General features: G+C 34.6%; 1 protein-coding gene across 9 annotated transcripts; it reads left to right on the top strand.

Moving 5' to 3' along the window:
• The first annotated feature begins 8,215 nt into the window (after positions 1–8,215).
• Positions 8,216–22,022, top strand: KLRK1 (killer cell lectin like receptor K1). 9 transcript variants are annotated; one of them, XM_008697448.2, is made up of 10 exons: positions 8,216–8,394; positions 8,483–8,572; positions 8,697–8,756; positions 13,037–13,159; positions 14,144–14,250; positions 17,017–17,109; positions 17,577–17,612; positions 17,977–18,128; positions 18,668–18,771; positions 21,424–22,022. In XM_008697448.2, exons 5-10 carry the CDS (start codon positions 14,211–14,213, stop codon positions 21,539–21,541), a joined length of 543 nt encoding a protein of 180 aa, XP_008695670.1. In that variant the 5' UTR covers positions 8,216–8,394; positions 8,483–8,572; positions 8,697–8,756; positions 13,037–13,159; positions 14,144–14,210; the 3' UTR covers positions 21,542–22,022. The 9 variants fall into 9 exon arrangements, with proteins under 9 accessions (XP_008695670.1, XP_040498085.1, XP_008695671.1 ...); XM_008697445.2 differs by having other exon boundaries at positions 8,217–8,394; positions 14,140–14,250; XM_040642151.1 differs by lacking the exon at positions 13,037–13,159.
• Positions 22,023–27,913: the final 5,891 nt, after the last annotated feature.

Raw genomic sequence — 27,913 nt, 5'->3', positions numbered from 1 at the left:
GTGCGCTCACTCTCTCTGTCTCTCAAAAATAAATAAATAAAGTCTTTAAAAAATTATTTTAAAATAATTTAAATCTATTTTTCATTCAACCATTTATAGTTTGGGGGTGTTTCAGATGATGTAGGCTGGACATGTATGAACTCAACTCCAGACTACAGATTCATTTCAGATCTTTTTTATGTATTTTATTCTTAGAAGAGTGAGATACCTGGCATATGACCTTTTCTAACAGAGATTAGTAGCTTTCAGAGGAGGCAGTAGATATGGGCTTCTTAATGCCTGGGCCCCGAACTTATAAGATGTCACTTTCTCACTCACATCATATGGTGAAAAGAAGTCACGTGACCAAACCTGCCATTAATTGTCTGCAAAGTCTATTTTTTTCAAAATGGTCAGATGGAAGAAATGTAGATCACTGCAATATAACCTAATCTACCATAATAGCCACAGGAATAGTTTTCTCATTATGGTTTATGAGATAGATGTTTGTTTATAAAAAACAATATTGGAAAATAGTTTAAAAGCTTAGTTACTTTTTTAACTTCCCATCTAGGTTTTTTTTTTTTTTTTTTTTGTCCTCTATGCCAAATATTCTCAAAAGGTAGTTTTGTTTAGTGATAAACATCATCATACAGATGCTTTCACCAGGGTCCTTAATCCATGTAAAAATAGGGAAAAAACAGTATAAGGTAAAGTTTAAGGACATTGCCAATGAAACCAGGTCACTTCGATGTAATTTCTGAATGCACACTCTTAGACCTGTGACTTAGTTACAGAACTGATCTGACTCAGACTCCTCTCTGGAGTCTATCATATTTTCCTTATGATAGAAATAGTGGGGGGTGTTGTTTGTTTATTTTTTAAATTTTTATTATGTTATGTTAGTCACCATACAGCATATCCTTAGTTTTTGATGTAGTGTTCCATGATTCATTGCTTGTGTATAACACCCAGTGCTCCATGCAATACTGCCCTCCTTAATACCCATCACTGGGCTAGCCCATCCCCCCACCCACTCCCCTCTGAAACCCTCAGTTTGAAATAGTGTTTTATTCATAGAGTTTCTTGAAGATTATTTGAAAAGAACCTCTTGGCACATAAGTATTCACTAAATCTCAGTCATTTTTACTTAAAAACTTTATGTTTCAGTTTCATCATCTGGCTTGAGGACCATAATTGTAGCCACCTAATAGGGTTGATCTGAGGAATAAATAATATATGTCTAAAGATCTTTAAAATGAATTGTAACCACATTGAGTTCTTGGTATATGTCCTCTTTTCTTAGTTTGCTTCCCTAATATTTAATAATAAAATCTTCTCTGATTCCGAGAAGATCCAAAGTCTAAAACTTCATCTTCCTCTTTTCACCTATCCAAATCTCTATTGTTTTAATGTATTAATTTAATGTGGCACCAAAAATATCTTCTGATTTAACCAATTTAATCATATACATCAAACATATTTGCATTTTAAAAAAGGTTTTTGAGAAATTCAACACATCATGTACGGACACTAAACAAGAGTGATTTTTTACTGGACATGCATTCCCATGTTGAAAATCAAGTGACTATTACTGTTCTTTTTCTCAGTGATGAAGAATCCTTGTTCCTCCCACTGTGTTTTGTTTTGGACATATTTAAAGGCTATCTTTTTTTGGAACTGAAGAAATTTGAAAGGGATTGTCAAGGTGTGACAAGATAGCCTGTTTGGTTCCTAGATTTGGGGAACCCGCAGGGTCCTAGGGAAAGCAGACACTGAAATGCCCTTTTCCTTCCAATGTTGGAGCATCCCATCCACACATATGCACTTTTACTATTGAAAATGGAGAAAAATAAGACAGAGGCTGCTTAATACATTCTGATGTAGAACACCTCCCAATTTTCTCCCAAAATAAATTTTTACCTATCTAAACACGTGCATAAAAATGTGCCTTAAGTCTTACATGTCCCCATGAAAAGCCATGGGAATTATTTGGTAGAGTGAGCTTGATTTAGGGGTTCCACCAAAAGCACTGAAGATATATAAATAGGGAACAATATTAGGAAGGTGTTAATCAAGAGTGAATTCAGAATAGAAAGAGTCACAGAGAAGTCAGGGAAATGGTAGTTTTCTCTGTGTCTAACTTTTTGAGAATATACATTAAGTGTTCAACATATTGGGCGTATGAGTTAAACAGTACTCTTTCAGTACTAAATTCAGAGGAAGATGGTGCTCTTTTATAAAAATTTACATTGTTGGAGCAGACCAGAAAGTGTGTTCTTTGCAGGTACTCAATTCCAGAGAAAATACAAAAAGGACAGAGTCGTGTCTGTTCAATCTCATGTACCAAATTTACTAATGTAAAACTCTTGTTTCCTGGTTTTAATGAGTGTAAACTTATAGATAAAATAAGACTTTAGCATTTAAAAAGTGTTGTTTCTGCCCTACATTTTATGAGGCTTTTCCTTTAATACAATCTATGTTTCTTTGTGGTTCCTCCTAAGACAACATGTAAATATCTAGCTCTTATCCCCCTCAAATGCTCTGAATTGGATAAGAATAATAATGCAATCTCAGAGGCAAGCAAAAATAATTTTTAAAAGAGATCCATGTGATAATATCAAAAGTTATGACACATGTCTTTAAGGTCTTACAAGGAGAAGGAAACATTTGGCAGAAAAATATTGGAAGAAATAATGGCTGCAGCTATTCCCAAATTTCTTGAAAAACACAAAGTTAAATTCAGGAAGCCCAGCAAAACCCAAATAAGAGAAATAAAAACCAACTTATGAGTGGATGCATTAAACTCAAACTTCTGAAAGAGATAAAAAGAAAATCTTAAAAACAACCAGAGAATAATGACACCTAGGTACCCAAGAATTCACTATAAGTAATGAAAATAGGAAATAATGGAATATTCTTCTCAAGAAAAAAAATCTGCCAACCCAGAATTCAATATCATTGATAGTCTTCCAGAATGAAGATAAATTAAGACATTTTCAAGCACTACTGGGAACATCCATCACCAGCAAGCCTGCATTGCAAGAGACGCTAAAGAAAGGAAATTCTTCAGGGTTATGAGTAGTAGTTATAAGCTAGAAAATTAGGCATTTAGGAAGGTAAGAAGAGCATGAAAACTATAAATATCTGAGTAAATTTGAAAGAAAATCTTCTGTTAATTTCTTTGCGGTATGCATGACTATTCAAAGCAGAGTTTGCAACAGTGTCTTCCAGTGTTTGCAACAGTGTCTTCCAGTGTTTGCAATGTATGTAGGATGTAATACGTATGACAACGACACCATAATGGCTAGGGAGGTGATCAACAAGCCTGTTTAGTACAAAATTTCTTAAGTTGTAGAAACTTAACTCTAACAAGATTATGAAAAGTTAAGAGGGTGTGCTGTCATCTTCAGAACAACCACTAAAAATATAATGTAAACAGAGGTAGCCTAGAAGCCAATATATTAATTGAAATGGAATTCTAAAAAATAGTCATATAATCCTGAAGAAGGCAGGCATAGAAGGCACAAAAACAAAACAAATTATGAATCCAGAATAATTTAATTTTGAAGTTAACACTTATGTAATATGAAAGACTAAAGGTAACTAAGAAAATTGTTCTTCTATTTCAAACTCTTACTTTGTTTATTCTCACCGTAAAGTATGTGTTACCTGCATAAATTAGTATTCCTAGGGAGATTCAGTTTAGGTTCCCTTCCCCCAATACAGATGTAACACTTTCTGACCACAAAAAATGCTTTTAGAAACAGGACAGATGATAACCACAGTTGTGGTGAGCACAGTATTATGTGCAAACTTGTCAAATCACTGTTTTACACCCAAAACTAACCTAACATTGTGTGTCAGCTATACTCAAATAACAAAAACAAACAAAACTCTTATGTTTGTTATTTTTAAGTCTCCAAATATGTGGTACTGCATAAAATCATCAAAACACTAACTTTTCATCCACATAGTCACCATGATCATCGTCTTAATCATCATCTTCATAATAAGACAAAATTCCTCGCCCGTAAGGTTTATTATACGCAAAAGTTTTTTCTCAGAGCCCATGGATCATTGTCTCCAAAGATAATAGCAGACCTAATGATATCTGAAAAAAGGAAAATATCCTGACTTACCCTTTTTGGGGTGACTGCTATTTTTAAATGGTAATTGCTCATTTTGCTAGATATATAATCTTAACATTTTTGGAAGAAATCTTCTTTATACAGCTAAATGTGATAAGTACATTTACATATCAGAGATAAAAGAAACCTCTAATATTATCTCCTCTTGGATATGTTGCTTTTTTTTTTTTTTTTTTTTTGCAAAGTTTAGAAATGTAAAAGGTTTTCAATTTAACTGACCAGGCCATATTTAAAGGACTTACTTGCACATTCAGAATCCATGAATTGTCCTTTTCCTTTTGATCTCTATATGTTGGGACCCCTGATAATACATTGAGTATGGGGCATTTTTAATGACATAACTTCTACATTCCTCCGGATTTACAATTTTAGTCCCAACACTGGCTGTTTTGATTGGTTTTGGTTTGGGAAATATTTATATCTAACAAATCTGTGTCCTAAGGAAGGTTTTTGTACCACTTCCACAAGTTTTGTAACTGGAATAGTCATCCTCGGCAAATTCCTCAACTGAAAGCAATACTGATGCTTATAGGGACGCCTGGGTGGCTCAGTTGGTTAAATGTCTGCCTTCAGCTCAGGTCGTGATTCCAGGGTCCTGGGATGGAGCCCTTTGTAGCCAGGCTTCCTGCTCAGCAGGGAGTCTCCTTCTCCCTCTGCCCTTCTGCTTGCTCTCTCTCTCTTAAATAGATAAATTAAGCCTTTAAAAAAATACTGATACTTATAGTGTAGTCTAGAGACCAGACAACTCCTCCATGTATTCCTGACAATGTCTTTCCACAGGTTTTCAATTGTCTAGGCCTTGCTAGCAATTATTTCTGATATATATATATATATATATATATGTATATGTATATATATTAGTTGGCCCTTGAACAATGTGGGCATTAGGGGCGCTGAACCATCTGCAGTCAAAATTCCTCATGGAACTTTTGATTAGCCCCCAAATTAACTACTAATAGTCTACTGTCAACTAGAAACCTTACTAATAACATAAACAGTCAATTAACACATATTTTGTATCTTATATGTATTATATATTGCATTCTTACAATAAATTAAGCTAGAAAAAAGAAAATATTAAGAAAATTATAAACATTATATCAGTCAAGAAAGGTGAGGTTATCATGTAGTAACAAATAATTCCCAAATATTGGGTCTTATTACACCAATAAAAATTATATCTGCAGCAAGAGAACTTAATTTCTTACTTATACCATATGCCTCGCACCCAGATCACCTTCGCCCCTGGATGAAGTTTCCTTAAGTAGCCTCTATCTGGAACATCACTGGTTCTTGGGTCAGAGAGAAAGGAGCTACAGAAAGCCATGAACTTGCCTCCTAGTAGTTCATCTCAGAAGTGCCCAACTTGAGCTCAACAGGGTGAAGATATATAATCCTCTCATCAGCTTAAAGGTAGCAGGTAATGGGTAATTGGATGCTTAGGACTATTGCCAGAGTAAGAATTTAAATACCTTTAATTTTACTTTAAGATGATCAAGGCTGTGTGGCCTTTTTTGAAACTTAACAAAATAAAAATCAATAGATTTCGCCCTCTTATTATGACTCTAGGAGAAAGGCACTCAGGAATGTGATTTTTGGCATAGGAGATACCAGACTGTGTGCTAAGTGTGCTGAAGAAGGTTGTGTACCACCAGTATGACCAGCTGCAGGAGGAATGGAAATCCCATAAGGCAGAATATAGGATATCCTCATACTCTGTCCAGCAACGTTGTTCCTCCCACAGTTTCAATATTGCCAGAGGTAAACTTCTTGTATGTTATCTGAATCGATTAACAAAGTAATACAAAGACAATTTTATGGCAAAAATATTGCTCAACTTTAAAGTACCAATCATCAATATAGACCAATAAAGATTACTAAACTTTTAAAGGGAAAATCACCAAATGATCAGAACTCTCAACAGAAAATTAATTGATCAAAGACAAAAATTTCCAGATAAAAGTAATCAGACTTCCAAGAATGATCTTGAGAAAATGATGGCTTTTGTGTATATAGTTAAATCTCTCCTCATCTCAACTGGTGCTACACAAAACAAAGAAACAAACAAACAAAAACAAACAAATCTAGATGGGGTGCCTGGGTAGCTCAGAAGGTTCAGCGGGGAGCTCTTGATTTCAGCACAAGACCTCAGCGTCCTGGGGTCAAACACCGCCTCTTCTCCAAGCTCAGCGGGGAGTCTGCTCCGGGATTCTCTCTCGTTCTCCCTCTGCCCCTCCCCCCCCACCGCTTGCCCTCTCTCTCTCCCTCTCTCTCTCTAAAATACACAAATATTAAAAAAAAAAAAAAAAACCTAGAATAAGCCATAGGGTAATGATTAAAGAGTTTACATCTGAATATCTTTCCCCTCAGAAATATTCAGCATAAATAAGAAACAGAGAATAAGAAACAAGGTATGGGGGCGCCTGGGTGGCATAGCGGTTAAGCGTCTGCCTTCGGCTCAGGGCATGATCCCGGCGTTACAGGATCGAGCCCCACATCAGGCTCCTCCGCTATGAGCCTGCTTCTTCCTCTCCCACTCCCCCTGCTTGTGTTCCCTCTCTCACTGGCTGTCTCTATCTCTGTCAAATAAATAAATAAAATCTTTAAAAAAAAAAAAAAAGAAACAAGGTATGAAGGAGGGGAAATGTCCTTAAAACCATCAGGAAGATGGATATTTTGTGATGATTGTGATGAAATTTGAAAAAATCAATACATAGCATTTAGAGGTAAGGTGCAGAAGTTATAAATGGCTTCTTATCTTTTTTTTTTTTTTCATGAATGTAGAGATTACCACTGTGGCAGGAAATGTAAGGTTAAATGGAAGACAAATAAACAACCAATCAAAGAAAAATAAGTAAGATGCTAATAGAAATTTGAAATCATCTGACTTATAAGTCATGCTTGTGATTTACTTGAGAACAATTTTGAAAAGAGTTGCTATTTATATAGCTGTTTAGTCACAAATTCTAAGTAATAACACAGGGAAAAAAACTCTTCTGTCCCATTATATCATGTAAATTGATATTAAACAAATAAAAAATTAAGTCTCCTAGCATGGGATAAGAAATTAATATAATGAAAATATTTGTGAATAAAATGGCATCTCAGAATTGCTTATTTTTAGAATTATGGAAAGTTTTATCTGAGATGGGGCCAAGAAATTATTTATCCATTAAGAGCTCAAAAAACTGTGCCAAACAACATTAGTTAGTTGCCAGGATGGGGACCTGTTCTCCCTCCCCTCTCACCAAAGCATGCATTCAAGAATTTTGAATCCCCGCCTTGTATTCGTCCTATTACAATGTACTAGTTGACGCTATTATGACATTATATGTGTTTTGCTCACTACATAAACCCTTGCTGAATGTTCTGCATAAATATTTAGTTTCTGAATAAGGATGTTTGCAGATTTTTTGCTTTAAAATAAATGCCAGTACTGTTAACATACAGTGTTATATTAGTTTCAAGTGTACAATATAGTGATTCACCAGTTCTGTATATTACTCAGTGCTCCTTGTGATGAGTGGACTCTTAATCCTCTTCACCTATTTCATCCATCCCCCCGCCCACCTCCCCTCCGGTAACCGTCAGTTTGTTCTCTACATTGCAGACTTTTTCCTTCAATATGTCCATCCACATCCAGACTCAGATCTATTTCTCTGTCTTGTTTATTTACCTTCTTGCTCTTGTGAACTTTAGAAGCTGTCTTTGGACATGTTTCTTACCAATTCAAACATATTTACAGAAAAGTTGAGACTACAAAAGTTCCATCGGGTCCTAACCACAGACCTTTTACTTTCATTTCTGGGCAACTGCCCACCATATACCTCTGACCACATCCAGGTTCAGTGTCACAGCTTCAAGTGAGCATCCTGCCCCAGAGGACTTTTTCTCACCACAAAGTTGCACTGTGGCCTCAACACCTCCTCCCTTTACGGTACACAGGAAGAGCTTAATATGCACTCAGGCCATGTGAGCCCATGAACGTGTAGCTTACTGGCCAAGAAGGCCAGTTGATTAGGTCTTGGTGGGTGGTTATTCTCATATAACAAAAGTAGTTTCTAAATAGTTTGTTGAAGTGGTGGTGGGTGTTTTTAAATGACTTGAACCCAGGCTGTTTGCAAAGCATCGTAACTTTCTTTCCCTAATAGTTTTAAGAGGTCGGGTAAATAAGCCCATGTGAAGCCCATACATTTATTTTTTGTACCGAATGATCATTTCTGCATACATTTTTGTTGGTGGTGTTGGTTTTTTTCATGTATTAGTAAGTATGTTTTCTGAAAATTACATCACATCCTTTTGTAGTTTTATGTATCACCAAAGCATCACTAATGTCAGCAAATCCTCAACAGATGTTCTGACACGACGGATGCACAGTGGATATGTGCTCAGCATCAAGGAAGAAATTGGAATGTCTGCATTTATATTATTTCTTTATACAAGTAAGTTTTTTTTTTAACTCTTCCCCTCCCTTTTATTTATTTATTTTTTTAAATTCACCATCCTGGCCTCACTTTAGAATATGCCTCTTTAAGAATCTTGTCTTCACTCTGTCGGTTTGTTTAGGAGCCTTTATATGTAACACAGAGCTTCCGTGCCTAGCTTCTCGTGAAACTGAACTCACAGGTATGTTTTTATAACTCCCTCACAGGGCTAAAAGTGCCTATTTGAACAAAATGAAATGAGTAGACTAATTAGATGCTGTGTATACCCTATTCCTACCTCTTCTTCTCGATCTTTATTTAAGAGACACACAATTTGATTAACTCTTATGCTACTAACGTAAAAATGACACTTCAGGCAAATGTGATTTAGATTTCCTCCTAAAAAGCCCACATTTGAGCATCCATTCATTTCCTTTCATAAACCAACTGTACAATTGTGATTGTAAGAAAATATCAGCTTACATTTCCTAATTATAGATCTAATTTTATGTATAATAGTCAATGGAAAATGTCGATTACCTGAAAAGACTATCGATATGAGAATGTCAGAATATACCATTCTTCTTCTTTTCTCCAACTTGCTCTGTATTTGTTTATCTTGTTTATTCTTGAACTTGTTTCATAGTTATTTGTGCATTTTCCATCACCTCCTCTAAAATATAAACTCCAAGAGGGCAGGAAATTTTGTTGAGATTGTTCACTTCAGCATTCCCAAGGCCTAGAAAAGTGCCTGGCAAATAGTAGTCACTAAAAAAGGTGTGTTGAGCAAACTTGTTTACTGTCCAGCCCTGAAATGTATGACCACATATAGCTTGCCTTCCTTCCTGACTATAGCTTTAGGAATTTTGAGTTTAGTAACTTTACGTTTCTTAAAATTTTATGTATTTTTTTAAATTATCTTACTTTATATTTTTCCCAATATTCTGAATAAATGAATATAAATAAAATGCATCCTGAGTCAATCTTATGAATTGGTATCAACTCGCATGCATTTACTTCTTTCTCTCTCTCTCTCTTTTTATTTAGAGAGGATGAGAGTGCAAGCAGGGAAGGGAGGGGCGGAGGGAGAGAGAAAGAGAGAGGGAACCTTAAGCAAGCTCCACGTCCAGTGCGGAGGGTGTGTGTTTAAGTTCCTAATTCTTCTGCATATATATATATATATGCAGATATATATATATTATACCTGCATATATATATATATATATTATACACACACATATATATATATTATACACATATATATGGTAAAGATCAAATATTACATTTTTATATTGTTATAAACGATTTTTCAGCATTAATTATTTAATGGTATCTCATTTTCTACTTTATCTGCAATGCTACTTCATATACTTTTCTCATCTGTGCACATAACTTGTCCTTATCTGTATCTTTTCTCTTTTTCAGTTTGTCTGCTTTGTCTATGCTCTTCTCTCATTTTGTCTTAATTAACAGAGCTTTAAACAAGGTCTTAATATCCAGTAGGACAAGTCCCCCACCTTTTCTTCTGCAATAGTGATAGGACTAATGGCTTTTGCAATTTATGAATATTTAGGATCTCATTTTGTAAATTATACAATAAAACTGAGGATATTAATTGGAATACTTAATTCTCTGAAACATTTTAGGATTAATTGACATCTTTTTAAGGTCCAGTAGTTTCATCAAAATTTAGGGTTTTAAAGAAATGTCATATAAGTTATGTAAGTTCCATGTAGATCTTCTCTATTTCTGTTAGATTTGCTCATAAGCACCTTACTGAGTCTCTATTGTTATTGTCAATGATATATTTCTAAAGATTAATTTTTTTCTGTTTATAGATGATATTCAATGTAATAGTTTTTGCAAGTTAATGCTACATTCAGTTATACTAATATTATTTCTATTAACTGGTCATTAAATTATTTTTTATTTTCTATGTTGTAGAGGCCCAGGCCAGGCAGCCCCAAGATGGGCCACTTTGGCATAGAGATTATTTTGAATTAAAAATAATCAAAACCCCTGTGACTCCTGATCTCAGGATCATGAATTTAAGCATCATGTTGGGCATAGATTTTACTTAATTAAAAAAAAAAAGAGTAAAAGTAAACACCCAGCAGATACAGGAAGAGCTCTATGTCTCCCCCTTCAAACGCCTAAATTTACACTGGAAAAGAGAAGCTGTGCCAAGAAGAAAGGTATTAGCAGAGACTCTCCTTTACCTAAGGAACTTATCTACATAATAAGGCAACCTTGTTTTTCAAACATCTCCTTTTACTTTCTTGCTAATGAGCTTTCTCCCTTCTGTATCTCAGGCCCTCCCCTCTCTCCTTTACTCATGTAAGTTTCATGTTGCCTAGTTGTCTTCAGAATTTGTGTCTGTGGATTCCCCATATGCCTATTAAATTTGATTTCCTCCTGTTGGTCTGTCTCAAGTCAATTTGATTCTAAGTTCAACTAAAAGGACCATAGGGCAGAAAAATGTCTTCCACCCCAATAATGTAGATGAACATATCATCAGAAAAAAAATATTTAAGTCCTTATCTCTTTAATTTCTTCTGGTGGTCTTAAATGTGCTGAAAAATCTTCACAATGACATTGAAAAGAAGTGATATTAGTGATTGTTTGCTTTCATTGATTTCTAAAAGACTATTAATATCTCCAAGCATAAGTTCTCTCATATGTATGTTAAATATCATTTTTATCATGAAAAGGTGTTGAATTTTAGCAAATGTGCTTTCCACCTTAATGGAGTCGTGTTCTATTTCTTTAGCCTATTGTTTATAGCAAATTACACTTAATAATTTTTCTTTCAAAGGCAAACTATTGGTATTATCATGAAATAAACTCAATTTAATTACCTATATGAGTTTTATACACTTTTGATTTGGTTTAGCACTGTTTTAAGATTTTGCAACAATTTTCATAAATGAGATTGACTTTCCTTTTTCCTTTCTTAACATATTCTCATCTAATTTAGGCACCAAGGTAATTAATTCTACTTTTAGTGAAAGAAATAACTATTTTCTTTTATCTATACCATCTAGAAGAGTTTGCATAAATTATAATGATCTTTTTCTCAAAAGTTTATTATTTCTCTCCTGTAAAACTACTTGGCTTTTGTGTTATCCGTATGGGAAGCTTTTTGTTTGCTTGTTTGCTTGTTTTTGCAGAAATTACTTTTATTACACTAGGATATTCCTTAATGAGCTGGCAATTATTCCCATGAAGGAGAGTTCAGAAAACAGCTTGATGTTCCACAAATGAGTGAAACCATATGATAACTGTCTTCCTCTGCTTGACTCATTTCACTTAGCATAATCTCCTCCAGTGCCGTCCATGTTGCTGCAATGTTGGGTAATCGTTCTTTCTGATGGCTGAGTAATATTCCATTGTATATATGGACGGACCACATCTTCTTTATCCATTCGTCTGTTGAAGGGCATCTCGGCTCCTTCGACAGTTTAGCTATTGTGGGCATTGCTGCTTTAAACATTTGGGTACAGTTGCCCCTTCAAATCACTATGTTTGTATCCTTTGGATAAATACTTAGTAGTGCAATTGCTGGGTCATAGGATAGCTCTATTTTTAACTTTTTGAGGAAACGCCCTACAGTTTTCCAGAATGGCTGTACCAGTTTGCATTCCCACTAATAGTGCAAGAGGGTTCCCCTTTCTCCTCAGGCTCCCATTGGGTGTGGCAGTCTTCTTTATCATTTTTTAATGTAACAAAAATTATGAGTAGCTAAAAACCAGAACACTAAGACATTAGTTGATTATATTGCTATTCTGGCATAAGATTTAGTGCTAATGTTCTGAGAAATAGACAGTAATATAATGAGTGATGTTCACAAGGAAAGTAGAGAAAAGGGCCTATTTAATAAGAGCAGAGATGGGTGTGAGATACCACATATATCATAAATGAAGTCATACTAACCACACCCTGACTATTGTTGAAGCTAGGCCTATGATGATTCATTACAGAACTTTTATTTTGCATGCACTTTATATTTTTATAATTAGAAGGTCATGTGTGTACACATATATGTCTATATACTTGTATGCACTTGTGTGGTGCATATACTTATGTGTATATATATGTAAGATATCCTTCTATAGTTCCAACTTTCATGATGCAGCATACTTGATTCCATTCAAATTTATAGCAGCATGTGCACAAGATGTTTATGAAGTTAACTTAGTTTTCTTTCTGTTCCCCCACACAGCACTTGCAACCCTATTTTAGAACAATTTCTCACTTTTAATTCAGAAAGAGATTATCTAATCTCACCATTTGTTCCTCAAAACTCTAGGAAACTTCTTATCACTGAATTGATCATTTAAGTCATAAAATCATGTTAACACCTCACTTTTATTTCACCACTCAGTGGAATTTTCTGTGCTGTGATAAAGTGGAAGTAGTGTGGTTTGTGCTATGCTTTTTCACAAGATGAGATTACAATACCATTTGTCATATCTTTCTCAGGAATCAGAATTGACCGTACATCTCTAGTTTGTGTTCTCAAGTGATAACTCAGGACATGGCTTAATTTTTCAATTGTGTAGGAGATTTTATCCACAAGAATCAAGACCTTCCTTCTTTTATCAGGTGTGTTTCTGTGTGTGTTTGTGTTTCTAACAACTGTTATTCAAGAAATGAGAAATTCTTGAGGTTTCAAACTCAAGAAAGTTTCCAAAAATATTTACACCATAAGGTAATTATAATTGCTTCTTAAGTGTGTGAATAGAATTACAGAGGTCAGGGAATGCTTCTTACTTCTGAGGTATATACTGGTTTTCACTGTACTCAATGGTGAGTAGGCAGGATATATTTACTGAAGAATAAGATGTTATGATGTTGCTATAAGATGGAGTCTTGTCATTAAACAAAACTAGAAGAATAAATCTACATTTGGGATTAGAGGATTGAATTTCCATTTGAATTCACACTTGGGAGTTTTCTGCTCTTGTGCAGGGCACTTACCCTCTGTGATACACAACCTTATTTACAAAATGAAAAAACATGTTGTTACTTCCTACTACCATTGTCAAATATGAAACAGCTTTTTTTAAATCTATGCAATGCGTATGTTTATTAAATAGCCATTTCTCGCTGAGAGCTCTTCTAGACACTTCAAGATGTTACTATATAAATAAAACGTGATTTTTTTGCTAATAATGATAATAACTTGTAGATGATGATGATGATGATGGTGATGATGGTGATAATGATGATAATATGGACAGAAGTTGAATTAATATGTACTAGGAACAAACATACAAAAATTTAATATATCTTACCCAAATTTGCCTTGCCAAAAAAAAATTGTCACCAAATAAAATAACTGTAAATAGAAAACTATACGTGTTGTCATTCAAGATCAGTGATGGAAAATATTTTTGATTAAGTAGCTTAATGTACACGAATTAAAAACACCCATTATATTTTTGAAATAACTATTTATTATTTTATAAGCAAGAGAAATGTAAAAAATTAATTTTGCCTGGCTTTGTATGAACTTTTATTTTCATTTTTCCCCTTTATATAAATGAATGGGAAAGATATTTTTGTACTTTTGTTTTTCTAAGGAAGATATGTCATCTTCAAAATGATGATTTTGGATTCATCTCTGGAGTAAATAAACAGTCATAATCAAGCAATGAAGTTGATCCAAGATCAGTGGGCTCGTCACAATATGGGTATGTGTTTTGCACATCAATGTGCAGATTGGCCTGTGTATAATTTTAAGATAGCCAGAATTTGATACAAGCATACAAGGCGTAAGAAAACAAATTACTCTGATTCACTTATGTTCATCTCATGTTCTATTTTAAGGAGTTTTCAAAAACTTTAAAGCTTTTTTCCTCCTTTGTTTCATTAACTACCTAAAGTAAAATCTTTCACAATTTGAGGTAGCCTGAAATAGTGACAGCATAAGGATTTGGAGTTAGAAGAAGCAACAATTTGATTAATTTGTCTGCTGGTGCTAGCCAACATGAATAACCAAGAAAAAGAAAAAAGCAAATGATATGAAATTAGAACAAAAAGGCAAAATTAACATTATTTGCAAAAAATTGTAATTTAAAAGATTAAAAAGGCCTCAAAAGCTTCACCCAAAAATATTACAAACAATAAGGAAATCTGATATGAGGACTTGACTGAAAATAAGATGTAAAAATCAACTGCCTTACTAACTACAAAAACAAGAAAATTGTGATGAAACAAAAATGCCATATATATGAGACCAAAATTTTTTTTAAAAGACAGAAATAAACTTTTTAATTGAAAATGAGTAAACCTATTAATTTAAAGTTATATTGATGAACATAAAATAAGACATGCATAATGGGAAAAGACATTTTAAAGATATAAATTATCTACATATATTTATGCATTTAATGTGACTCTATTGAAAGATCAATTACCATATTTTAAACATACAGGTTCTTGAAAAGCTTAAAGTTCTCTTTTTTTAAAGTTCTTAAGGTACATATAAAGTGTAATGATAGCCAAGTTATTCTGAAAGAGAAATGTAATATACAATTGTGGGTACTGTGAAAAACTCAAGCATATTATAAAACCAAGGGAATTTTACATATAGTTTGAATACAAAACACACAAAGAATATAGGGATAAATGAAAATACAAATATGAATGTATTACATGCTAAAGGTGGTATTTCATATTAATGAGAACACATTGATTTATTCAGTAAATGATGTTAGAAAAGTTCAGTGCCCATTTGGAAAAAAAATTATAAATTTAAGTTCTTCCCTTATTTATTACACATATACACACACATACACACACACACACCCCAAATAGGTCAAATAAAAAAGGAAACCATATAACATGACGACACATGAGTGTAGTATACTTTATAAACTCAGAATAATGGAGACATTTTATTCATATCCAAAAAAAAAAAAAAGAAGCAGCCACAAAGGAAAATTTGATCAAGTCAACCATTACGCATTTCAGCACCCCCAAAGTTTCATAATGTTAAAACAGAAATATCTGAGGTTTGTGTTTGCAAAACATATGGTGAGAAATAAACTAATATCCCTAACCCAAAAAGTAAAAAAGGAACGAGCTACTCAATACAAACAAGAAAATTCTCAGAGAAATAAAATAAAAACATTATTTAACCATAGTAAAAGATGCCCAATCTTATTCATAACAGGAAAAATAAAATTAAAATTAAAAATATTGTTTATAGGGGCGCCTGGGTAGCGCAGTCGTTAAGGCGTCTGCCTTCGGCTCAGGGCGTGATCCTGGCGATCCGGGATCGAGTCCCACATCGGGCTCTTCCGCTATGAGCCTGCTTCTTCCTCTCCCACTCCCCCTGCTGTGTTCCCTCTCTCGCTGGCTGTCTCTCTGTCACATAAATAAATAAAATCTTTAAAACAAAAAAATATATTGTTTATAAGACATACATTTTAAAATGTGAATAATATTTAGTGCAGGGAAGATGTGAGCAAACAAGGTTTTAAATTAATTTTTGGTATTACACAAACTGGTATTTCTTCTTTGGACTGAAAATGTTAATCATTACAAAAATTTTAAATGCAAATTCCCTTTGACTCAGCAATTACTAAGAGATTTCTCTTAGAAATCCTCTTAGAGAGGAACTCAAAAATATGCACATGTGTATATAAACTGTTATTCATATTGTTATATCTAATAGCAAAACTAAGAAACAATTTAAATACACATTGGAAAAAATTAAAAGTCTGTCAATAGATTTTGTCCATATACCAATGAAATACAAGGAAAACTGCCATTTATAAAATTTTGACTTTAGGGGCGCTTGGGTGGCGCAGTTGTTAAGCATCTGCCTTTGGCTCAGGGCGTGATCCCAGCGTTATGGGATTGAGCCCCACGTCAGGCTCCTCCGCTATGAGCCTGCTTCTTCCTCTCCCACTCCCCCTGCTTGTGTTCCCTCTCTCGCTGGCTGTCTCTCTCTCTCTCTGTCAAATAAATAAATAAATAAAATCTTTTAAAAAAAATCTCTGTAAAAAATAAATTTTGACTTTATAAGACATGATATAGAATAATCACTAAGATATTTTCTTAAGCAAAAAAAAAAAATCAGGGAATATTTTCCGCAGTTTCTTCAACGTGTTTTTAAAAAGGGATTGAAGGAAACGGTCTGTATTTGTTATTGTAGCACCATAAAAAAAAAAAATCAAAAATTATAACCATGATTTATCCTAGGGAGGGAACTGGAGAACTTTTAGAGAGAAATGGGAGGGAATATGCATTTCTATAGTCTCTCTCTCTCTTTTATAAAACACTTACAAGGTACCTATTTTACTTGTTCTGAGAAAAATAATAAAGTAAAAGTACCAATATCACTCCTCCCATAAAAAACTCTCATAACGTTTATATCAAACACGAGCATACCAAAACTTTTTAACCCTTATTTTCTATTCTTTCTCACTTTTTTTTTTTTTTTTTTACAGTATCTGCATTTTTCATGGCCCGTGCCATTGCTATAGCTATGGGGATCCATTTCATTATAATGGTAATGATATGCGGTGCCCTAATCATACATTGTAAGTGATAGTAGAGAAGTAAAGCATTCTCGATCTGATGATTGCAATGCATGACTTCGATTAGTATTCAGAAGCACAGAGACATAAACTAGCAATATTGTATGTGTCCTTATGTTTTTGCTATTAGTGAGTGTAAAAATGTGTCAGCTACTTTTGCTAGGACTAGGTTACTAATAACCTTTTAATAATTTTGACTTTTTATTGTTGAACTGTGTTTTACATATAATGTTAAAATAATTTTAGATGTACAACATAGTGATTTGACAATTCTATACATTACTCAATGCTCGCAATGATGAGTGTAATCACCGTCTGTCACTATCAAATGTTATTACAATATTATTGAGTATGTTACTTATGCTGTACTTTTCATCTTCATGACTTACTTATTTTATAACTGGAAGTTTGTACCTCTTAATCCTCTTAATGATTATTTTAATACCTCCTCTTAATGATTATTTTAATAGCATTATTCAACCAAGAAGCTCCAATTTCTTTGCAAGGTAAGTGAAAATTTTCTAATATTTTGAAACACAAATTACATGAATACATTCTTGAGTATAGGCATGTATCCAATGTTGTTAACAAGAGAATGTATAAGAAAATGATTAATTCTTGTCCATAATCCATAACATTCCAATTTTTTTTTTATTTTTTAACAATGAAAGAGTACTTCTAAAAAGCAGAAGATACTTAGTTTTGGCATCTCTCTCTGTATATAAATGTATAAAGAGACGTCATTGAAGATGATCAAATTGGTTTATCTGGAATGTTAGAGCTACAATAAATGAGTATTTAACCTGTCTAGACAAAATCTTCTACAATGCTCAGACTTGTACAGAACTAATAATATATTTCTCTTTCTAGAAAGTTATTGTGGCCCATGTCCTAAAAACTGGGTATGTTATAGAAATAACTGCTACCAATTTTTTAACGAGAGCAAAAGCTGGTACCAGAGCCAAGCTTCTTGTATTTCTCAAAATTCTAGTCTCCTGAAGATATACAGCAGAGAGGATCAGGTTGAGTATTTGTTTTAATTTCCCTTCCTATATTCAGTCCTAACATGTGAGGCGACTCACCGGAATACGAACCTGAGACATAAGAGAGGCACTAAGACTCAGATATCCACCCTAAATCTTTCTGCATCAAAAATAAGAAAGCACAGGGCGCCGGGGTGGCTTAGTCGGTTAAGTATCTGCCTTCCACTCAGCTCATGATCCCAGGGTCCTGGGGTGGAGCCCTGTGTCAGGCCCACTGCTCAGTGGAGAGTCTGCTTCTCCCTCTCCCTCTGCCCCTCCCCGCAACTTGTGCTCTCTCTCTTTCTCATGCGCTTGCTCTCTCTCTCTCTCTCTCAAATAGATAAAATCTATAGAATTTAAAATTAAAAAAAGAAAAACAAGAAAGCAGAGAAATTGAAGGTATTATGTACAGTGTTTAAGTCAGAATTAGGCTAGAGGACAGAATACATTTCCTCAAGTGTGGGGAAAAATGATTAAAGGATTATGGCCTTGTATTAATTAACCTTCTGGGCACTGATTTTATTTGTGGTCTTGAACAGGATTTCTTTAAATTGGTGAAGTCATATCATTGGCTGGGACTAATACAAACTCCAGAAAATGGATCTTGGCAGTGGGAAGATGGCACCATTCTCTTGCCCAACCAGTAAGTCTGTAGCAGTAGGTGTCTACTTGTGGATTTGTTTCTAAGCTGTCCCTACGTTCATTCATGTTACTTCACACAAGGCCAGATTCTAACAGATTCAACAAAACTCTCTGAGGACCTAAATTGTTTTATCCTCTTGATTAATTGGCCCCTTTACAATACAGTGACATTCTTGTCTTGTATGACTAATTTTGACTTAAAATCTATTTTGACTGATATAATTATAGCCACACCTCCTCTTTTTTGGTTATCTTTTGCATAGAATATGCAAAATGAATATTCCATCCATTGACTTTTGGCCTGTGTGTCCTCAAAGTAAAGTAAGTCTCTTGCAGACAGCATGTCGATGTATCACATTTTTAATCCATTTAGCCACCCTATAATATATCTTTTCCCCTCCTTCTGGCTACTTTAATAGTTTTTGTTTGTAACTGGATTTGAGAAATTTGGTTGTAATATGCCTTGGATTAGGGTTTTCTTTTTTTTAAAATTTCTTATGCTTGTGTTTTGTTGAGACTCTTGGATCTATGAGTTTATAATTTTCAAACAAAATTAGAAAATTTACTACCATTATTTCTTCAAATGCCCCCCCCCTTCATTTCTCTTTCCTCTCCCTCAGACACACTACAATTACAAAAACATTAAGCAAATTGAAATTGGGATAAAGTTAACTGATGCTTTTTCTTACATATAACTATAAAAGTTTTTAATTATTTCAAATTCTTTACGTATTTGAACCTCTAATTCTGTAGTACACAATAAAAACATCACAACAACATGAATGCTAATGTCGGGTGAATTAGCTGCTTTCTTTCTGTCAGACACAGTTTTAAACACTTTATATGTATCTTTTCATTGAGGACTCTTAAAAACCTCTATAACAGGGGTCATTTTTAACCTAATTTTGCTGGTAAGGAACAGAGCTTAGAGTGCATAATAATTCACCTAAGCTATAAAATGAGTAATAGTTCTGATAGGGATTCAAATAAATGTCTTTCTTACTCTACAGACAGAATTATCATTAAATGACTTTTTAAAAATCTCTTCTCAAGGCACCTGGGTGGCTCAGTCAGTTGGGCATCCCACTCTTGGTTTCAGCTCAGGTCATGATCTCATGGGTCATGCGATCAAGCCCTGCCCTGAGCTCCATGCTCAGAGGGGAGTCTGCTTGAAGATTCTCTCCCTCTGCCCCTCCTCCCTGCCCCCTAACATAAATAAATCTTTTTTAAAAAATCTCCTCTTACTGATTTTGAAGTTTACTTTGCTTCTCTAATGGTTAGTTGGTAGTAATCAATGCATAACCTTTTACTGCTGTCTCCTTCTTTCGTATCTCCCCTTATATTTATTGTAACAGGTACTACATACCCTCCTACCTCATTATATATTTGGAATTTGGAGGCCCCAGTACCCCTTAGAATTGATCTGGGATGACCTCATTTCTGTATGGCTTGAGATTTTATTTTTGACAAAAAGCAGTTTATTCTCTAGAAATACTAATAAAATTTGTATCACCTTAACTCAATATTTTCCACACTGCAAGTGGAAATGTTTGTTTTAGAAGCAAAAGCAAAACAATTAGCAAAATAAGTTTCAGTTTATGCATGTGATAAGTATTTGTCGAGTGTTACTGAATTTCCCGGAACTATGCAGAGATAATGACAGAGATGAATAAGACACAACTCCTTCAAGGGCTTTACACTTCAGTTAGAGATATCGTTATAAGCAAATGAGTACAATCCAGAATAATCAGTACTCTGGCAGACATGGGATACAAATGATATGGGAAAACACACACGGAAACTGAAGGAATACAACAACAAAGTGATATTTAAAAATGAGACTCTAATGTGCATAGATTGAGACCAACTAAGAGAAATAACTAAAAAAAATTTTTTTTTCTCCTATAGTAATTAGTGGTTTCTATATGGACTGAGTTTCTTCTCTTGTCCTTTTGAGTACGAACTATCAGACCATGGTCTGTCTTTATTTTATTGTTCAGATTCACTCTGATGCATTTTCACTCTTTCCTTGATCTTCTATTTCCCACCTGTTCTTGGCAGAAAACAGAGCACCAGATTCCAAGGCAAAATAGATAAACGGATATAACTACCTCTACATGAAATGCCTATACACACATATATATTTATGTATTTATATTTACGTATGTGTGCATATATTTATATATATACACACACAGACATATTTAATATGTAAGACAATTTTAAAATTTTTATTTCCTTACCAAGTAAAGTTGCATATATCCAAAGAACATTGTTTATTTTTGCATAAAACATGACATCTGCTGACTTCTACATCGAATTCTAAATTCATTTCTAATCTATTTGCTGAAAAAAAAATTTAAAAACTTTCATTTCACTCAGGTACGTATATGAAGAGATTCCAGACTTCCTAAATTGACCAATTTCCAATGTGGAAATAAAATAGTGGCATATAATTTATAATAGAATGAAGCTTTTGCTTTTATAACTGCATTGGCTATATTTTGCACATCTTTAAGAAAGACCAGGTACGGTCCTAAAACCTTCGGAAATGATATTATTTCAATACCTATACTTAAATATATTTTATTGCATTTTTATATTTATGTATGAATAAAGTCACAAATATAATTTGTCTTTCTTTCTAATCTAGATTAACAATGGTTGAAATGCAGAATGGAACCTGTGCAGTTTATGGATCAAGTTTTAAAGGTTACACTGAAAACTGTTTATCTCCAAACACATACATCTGCATGCAGAGGATTGTGTAAAAGCTTATGATTTATAAAAAATATAAAGAATTCAAAAACACAGAAGCCATTCTTGGGGCACAAGGGTGGCTCAGTCAGTTAAGCATCTGCCTTCCGTTCAGGTCATGATTGCAGGTTCCTGGGATTGAGCCTCAAGTCAGGCTCCCTGCAGGAAGCCAGCATCTCCCTCTGCCCCTCCCCCTGCTCGAGCTCTCGCTCTCTCTCTCTCGCTCTATGTCAAATAAATAACAATAAAATATTTTGAAAAAAATAAGCCATTCTTTGAATGTTCTCCAAGAAGAAAACTTCCAGAAGAAAATTCCACCAATAGTTATTGAATTATTTTTCTGTCAATGATCTGACACAAAAAATAACCTTGTAGGGGAATAAAGGCCAATAATTTAAGAATTTATCTTCTATAAGAATGTTTTGTTTAATTTTTGTAAAATTTCTAGTAATGAACAGCTTCCTTTTTATATTTAATAAACTGTTGATGAAACCCAGGGTTAAATGAAACTTCAAACTACAATTTTATTAAATGTGCACAAATATTACACTAACAAGGCTTTTAGAACCTTTCAAACTCAAAAATTTTGAAAATTAAATAAATCTGAAGCTGGGTGAAGGGTATATGAGGGTTCATTACATTGGCTATATTTAGAAGTTTTCAAAATAAAAGTTGAAATATCAACAAATATACTCTCAAAATTTCAAAATGCCACTACTATTTTACTGCAGTACACGCGATGTTTGGCAGAAGTGGAATTACTCCTCACAGTAAAAATATGGCACTAACTACTACATAACATAGAAAAATAAAGAATCGAGTTTGAAGAGGACTTTCCAGGCTTCAAGGGGAAAACGACATCTGAGTGGAAACTTGCAGAGTGACCAGAAGTTGTCTGGGCAAATCATAAGGATAACAGAACTCTCAGCAAATGGAATACTCCTTGCAAATGTGTAGAAGTTGGAAGAGTCTTTGACTCTAAAGAAAGCAAGTTTGTGCTTATACGACTGATCCTGCTTTTTGTTTGTTTTTTTGTTTGTCTTAGGTGTCATGTATGAGTGAAACTGTATGGTATTTGTCTTTCTCAGTCTGACTTATTTCACTTAGCCTAATACCCTCCAGGTCCATCCATGTCGTCTCAATGGCACAATCTCCTCCTTTGTTTGAGGGCTGTGTGATATTCCATTGTACATACGTACCGCCTCTTCCTTATCCATTAATCTATTGATGGACACTCAGGTTGCTTCTATACCTGAAACTAATGTAATATTGTCTGTGCACTATACTCAAATTTTTAAAAATTGCAAAACAAAACAATTACAAAAAAAAAAGCCAATTTGATCAGAGCAGAATGATGGAGAAGACGAGGAGCCGAAGAAGTGGAGGAGAGAGAAGCAGAGGCTAAATCACGTGGAGCTTTGTGCTCCTCATTATAATTGTGGTTTTTATTTAAGTGTAGTTGCCATTTGTGTGTTTTGTGAGGGTCATGAAGAAGTGGGTTGAACAGCATTTTGGAGGAAAATTAGTATAAAATGCCAGGGAGAAAATTATTTATTTTCTACATAGTCAATCAAGGACTGAGGAATATGTTAGTCTAAAGTAGTTTTTAAATTTTTGTGTAAAGTTGTAATATGCACCACTCAAAACTAACAAAATTTAACATTTAGTTACATTTGTTTTAAGATTTTATTATCAAATATTTAAGCCAGAGCAAGTGTTTGCTTTGAAAAAATAAAGCAATATAAATTGGACTGTGTTTCTGTTTCTGGAATTAAGGAAGGGAAAATAGCCTGCCTTTAGATGGCACTAAAAATAATAAAATAAAACATTTTATAACATTGTTGTATAATGTATCACAGCTTAGGGAAAACACTGCTAAACCAACAAGACGGTAAAAACTCTGTGGAATCTCACAATTCAGTGAAAATGGGATTCCCAAGAGAAAAGCAACCACAGAAATGGACATTCATTCTGAGAGTCTATAATAAACTTGGGGAACCTTAGTTTCTGTCTTGATTATTGTCATGGAGCCCTGAAAACACAAGATAAAGCTTCGGGGCCACCTTACCTAAAGGGTCAGAAACAAGTTATCTTTCCAAAACTGGAACACTCCACGGCTACAATCTCATATAAAAAATAACAAATAAAACCTACTTTTCAGAAAATAGTAACATGGACCCTTTCTGATGAAGCAAAACAGAATATGTCACCCCCAAATATGCCTCTGATGAAATTATCTTGAGCTCAAGACAATTAAGAAGCAGCTTGAAATCACTGTCTCGAAGATATCTGCACCTCATGTTCACTGCGTTCTTGTTTACAAAGCTCAGACATGCAAACAACCTGAATGTCCACCACCAGATGAATGGATAAAGAAAATGTGACATATGTCACATAATGGAATAATTATTCAGCTGCAAAAGGGAAGGAGATCCTGACATTTGTGACAAGATGAAATGAACTTAGAGGACATTACGCTCAGTGAAATAAGGCAGACACAGAAAGAAAATACCATATGATTTCACGTATACGTAGAATGTAAAAAAGCTGAATTCGTATAAACTGAGAGTTGAATAGTTGTTGCCAGAAGCTAAGAAATTGAGGAAATTGGGAGACGTTGGTCACATGGTACAAACTTCCAATTATAAAATGAGTAAATTCTGGGGATCTACTGTACAGCACGGTGACTAAAGTTAACAATACTGGACTGTATACTTGAAAGTTTTCAGGACAGTAATGTGAAATGTTCTCACCCTACCACAACCATAAAATGCTAATTACAGGATGCGCTGGATTTGTTAACTAACCTTATTGTGCTAATCATTTTGCATGTATACGTGTATCAAATCAAGTCGTACACTTTAAACTTACACAATGTTATATGTCAATTGTATCTCAATAAACCTGGGGGTAGGGAGGGAACTATGGTGATTTCCTTTTATCACTAAAAAAAAAAAAAGAAGAAAAGAAAAAAAAGAGGAGAAGGAGGAGAAAGTAGACGAAGACAAGGGAGGAGAGGGAGGAAAGAGAACAAGACACAGGAAAAGTTATATCCCTTTAACCTCCCTTTTCTGCTTCAAGGCAGGACAGAAATTCTTTTACTGAAGATAGACTCTTAGCTCGGAGACGGGCGCCAGGGGATCTGCAAACAAACTCGACTCTACCGCCTTCCTTCCATACAGTTACCTCCCCGTGATTCACCACCCTTGAAAGCTTTACGTTGTTTGTCTTTATTCGATCATTTCTCTACAAATGCTCTGTTCTTGCTGACGATGCTACGTAGCTGCATTTCTAAGCTGTAGCTTTGAGTTATGCTTTGTTTTAGGATTAACCAGTGTGACATGTGCCGAGTTAATAAACTTGTCTTTCTTGGGGCACCTGGGTGGCTCAGTGGGGTAAGCTCTGACTCTTGGCTTCCGCTCAGGTGGAGATCTCAGGGTCGTGAGATGAGCCCTATGTGGGGCTCTGCGCTTACTGCCCAGTCTGCTTAAGGATTTCTCTCCCTCTCCCGCTGTCACCCCCCTCTCTCAAATAAATAAATCTTAAAAAAAAAAAAACTGTTTTTCTCTTGCTAATCTGTCTTTTTGTTCAAGAGACAGACCCACCTGAAAACTTAAGATTGGTGGACGTAAAGTTTTGCCTCCCTGTACTAGTCTTGACCTCTGGTAAGATGGAGAAAATAAAAATCTCTATTGAATATTTATAACAACAAATGAGGCCTCATGTTAGTTTACAGCCCAAAGCCTTCCTAACAGCCAAGTCCAAAAGGATACATTCAACCTTGGTTAATTGAATTTAAATTTAAAAAAATTTAAATTAAAAAATAACACGTTGAAAGAAAAATGTAAATTCTAAAAGGCTATGCCCAATGAAAGCATTTTTAAACATGAAGGCAAAATAAAGACATTTTCAGATTTAAAAAAAATTTATTTAAATTAGTTCAAGGTGAATAATGGCCTGCCTATTAACAATACCAATAGTTCCTGCAAGAAAGCAACTTCAACCCACTTTTGAAAGGAAGTTGACAGATAACCTTCCAGATTTGTTGGACAAAAAGACAGACATTGAGAGGGAGGAGGAGGAGGGGACCCAGGAAGATAGAGAGAGGGAAGAATATAGTAAATATAATAGCACTTTAACATTTAAGTAGTCTGCATGAAGGGTGTAGAGTAATCTTTTGTACAACGTTTGCGGGCTTTTTGTAAGTATAAAATTATGTCAAAATAAAAAGCTAAAACAAACACACGCAAACTTGGAGTTGTCCTTGAAGTTTCTTTTTCTCTTACGCAACGTCTAATATGTCCGTAATCTGATTGGTATATGGATATTTATTTAAAGTGGACATATACACGGATTTTTAAAGTGTAGATATATAAACATATAATCAGAGTGGCCACTTCTTACCTCCATTACTATCAAAACTGCTGCTGTTGACAAACTGCAAAAGCTTGATTTTTCTTAAATACGTTCATTTTACTTAAATCTTTGAAAGGTCTTTTACTGGATATGTAACATTGTTTAAGCAGCTATTCTTATCACTTTGAAAGTGACAAAATTCTGCCTTCCACTATTTCTGTTATGAAGTTAATTGCTTGGGGGGTGCCTGGGTGGCTCAGTCAGTTAAGCGACTGACTCTTGGTTTCAGCTCAAGTTGTGATCTCTGGGGCATGAGATCAAGCCCCATGTCAGGCTCTGTGCTTAGCGTGGAGTCTGCTTGGGACTCTCTGTCTCCCTCTCTGTCTGCCTCTCCCCCTTGCTCTCCCCTCTCTCTCTCTCTCCAATAAATAAATAAATCTTAAAAAAAAAAAAAAAGAAGAAGAAGAAGTAAATTGCTCAGGCTTACTGTTCTATTTTTCTTGCTACTATTAATACTTTTTCTTCATTTTCACTTTCAGCATTTGGACTGTGACATGGTATGGTTTTGTTTCTGTTTATCCCCTGAGTTTGCCAGGTTTCATTTTGTTTTTTTTTTGGGGGAGGGGGGGCGTTGGGTCCTGTTCTTTCCCTCCTTTCATCCTGCAAGCCCAGTTCCACATAAATTTGTACTGTTGAGTATGTAATACATTTTGTTCATCCATTTCTCTGTTTTTATTTTTCTATTTTAGTCTGTCTCTGTGTTTCAATTCATGTGTGTTTACATTGACCAGACTTTGACTTCACCAATATTACATCTTTTGTTTCACTCTGCCATTTAACCTCTCCAGTGAGTTCTCCATGTCGGATGTTACTTTTCGGTTTTAGAATGTCCATTTGGTTGTTTTTAGAGATTCAGATTTTCTGCTGAAATTCTTAACATTCTTAATTACATTGATTTTGTCTACGTTTTTCTATCATTGCTGAACCAATTTATTATCGTTATTTTAAAGTCCTAGTCTGAAGAAAAAAAAAAAGTCCTTGTCTGGTAACTGCATATGTGCATCGTTCATGTATTTGCACCCCGTGTGTGTGCGTGTGCTCATGGTGTCTGTTGTATTTCATTACTAACAATATTTTCTTGCCTTTTCCATAGTCTTGTAATTTTGTTCTATTGTTAAGTCAGATATTGTGTATAAGAGAACCACAGAGGTCCAGATGAGTTGTCTTCCATCAGAAAGGGCTCCCATTTACTTTTTTTTTAAATGGTTGGGGTGGGGATGTGATCACTTTACTAAGAGTAATAGAAGGAGTAATAGTTTTGGTAACAGTGAGTTATCCCAAACTTGGAATCTACAAGAAATTCAGTTCTTCCTTTGACTTATTTTCATTTTTAATTATTCAGCATCTGACTACACACAGCATCAGAGTTTGGCAAATGTCTTGAAGGCAATACCAGGCATGTTTTGTTTTGTTTTGTTTTGTTTTATTCCAGTACAGCGTTATATTAGTTTCAGGTGTTATATTAGTTTCAGGTGTACAACATAGCAATTCAACAATTCTATTCACTACTCAGTGCTCATTGTGATGAGTGTACTCTTAATCCCCTTCACCTATTTCCCCCACCCCCCACCCCACCTCCCCTCTGGTAACCATCAGTTTGTTCTCTATAGTCAAGAGCCTGTATTTTGGTCCATCTCTTTTTTTTTTTCTTTTTTAATTTCCACATCTTCACCAACACTTGTTGTTTCTTGTATTGTTCATTTGAGCCATTCTGACAGGTGTGAGGTGATAGCTCATTGTGGTTTTCGTTTGCGTTCCCCTGATAATGAATGATGTTGAGCATTTTTTCATTTCCATTGGCCATCTGGATGTCTTCTTTGATACCAACCATGTTTTTAAAATCCCATCATTCTCTAGTTCTGTCATTTTCTTCCTTTGTGAACAGTAAAATCCCCACTAGTTTTTCTGGTCTGAAGCTATGGCCTTCTGCCAAGGGACACACTTAGTTTCTCATCTTCTAGCTATTTTCA

The sequence above is a fragment of the Ursus maritimus genome, unplaced genomic scaffold, assembly GCF_017311325.1.
Source record: "Ursus maritimus isolate PB19 unplaced genomic scaffold, ASM1731132v1 scaffold_26, whole genome shotgun sequence".
NCBI classification, from domain to species: domain Eukaryota; kingdom Metazoa; phylum Chordata; class Mammalia; order Carnivora; family Ursidae; genus Ursus; species Ursus maritimus.
Note: the sequence above shows the minus strand (reverse complement) of the source record. Positions and strands in the feature narration are given on the sequence as shown.

Excerpts from the sequence above, each read along its gene's own strand:
- KLRK1 (XM_040642151.1), top strand. The coding sequence starts at position 14,211 with ATGAAGTTGATCCAAGATCAGTGGGCTCGTCACAATATGG. Across the intron at positions 14,251-17,016 it reads GTGGGCTCGTCACAATATGG|TATCTGCATTTTTCATGGCC; the intron begins GTATGTGTTTTG and ends TTTTTTTTACAG. Across the intron at positions 18,772-21,423 it reads ACCATTCTCTTGCCCAACCA|ATTAACAATGGTTGAAATGC; the intron begins GTAAGTCTGTAG and ends TTTCTAATCTAG.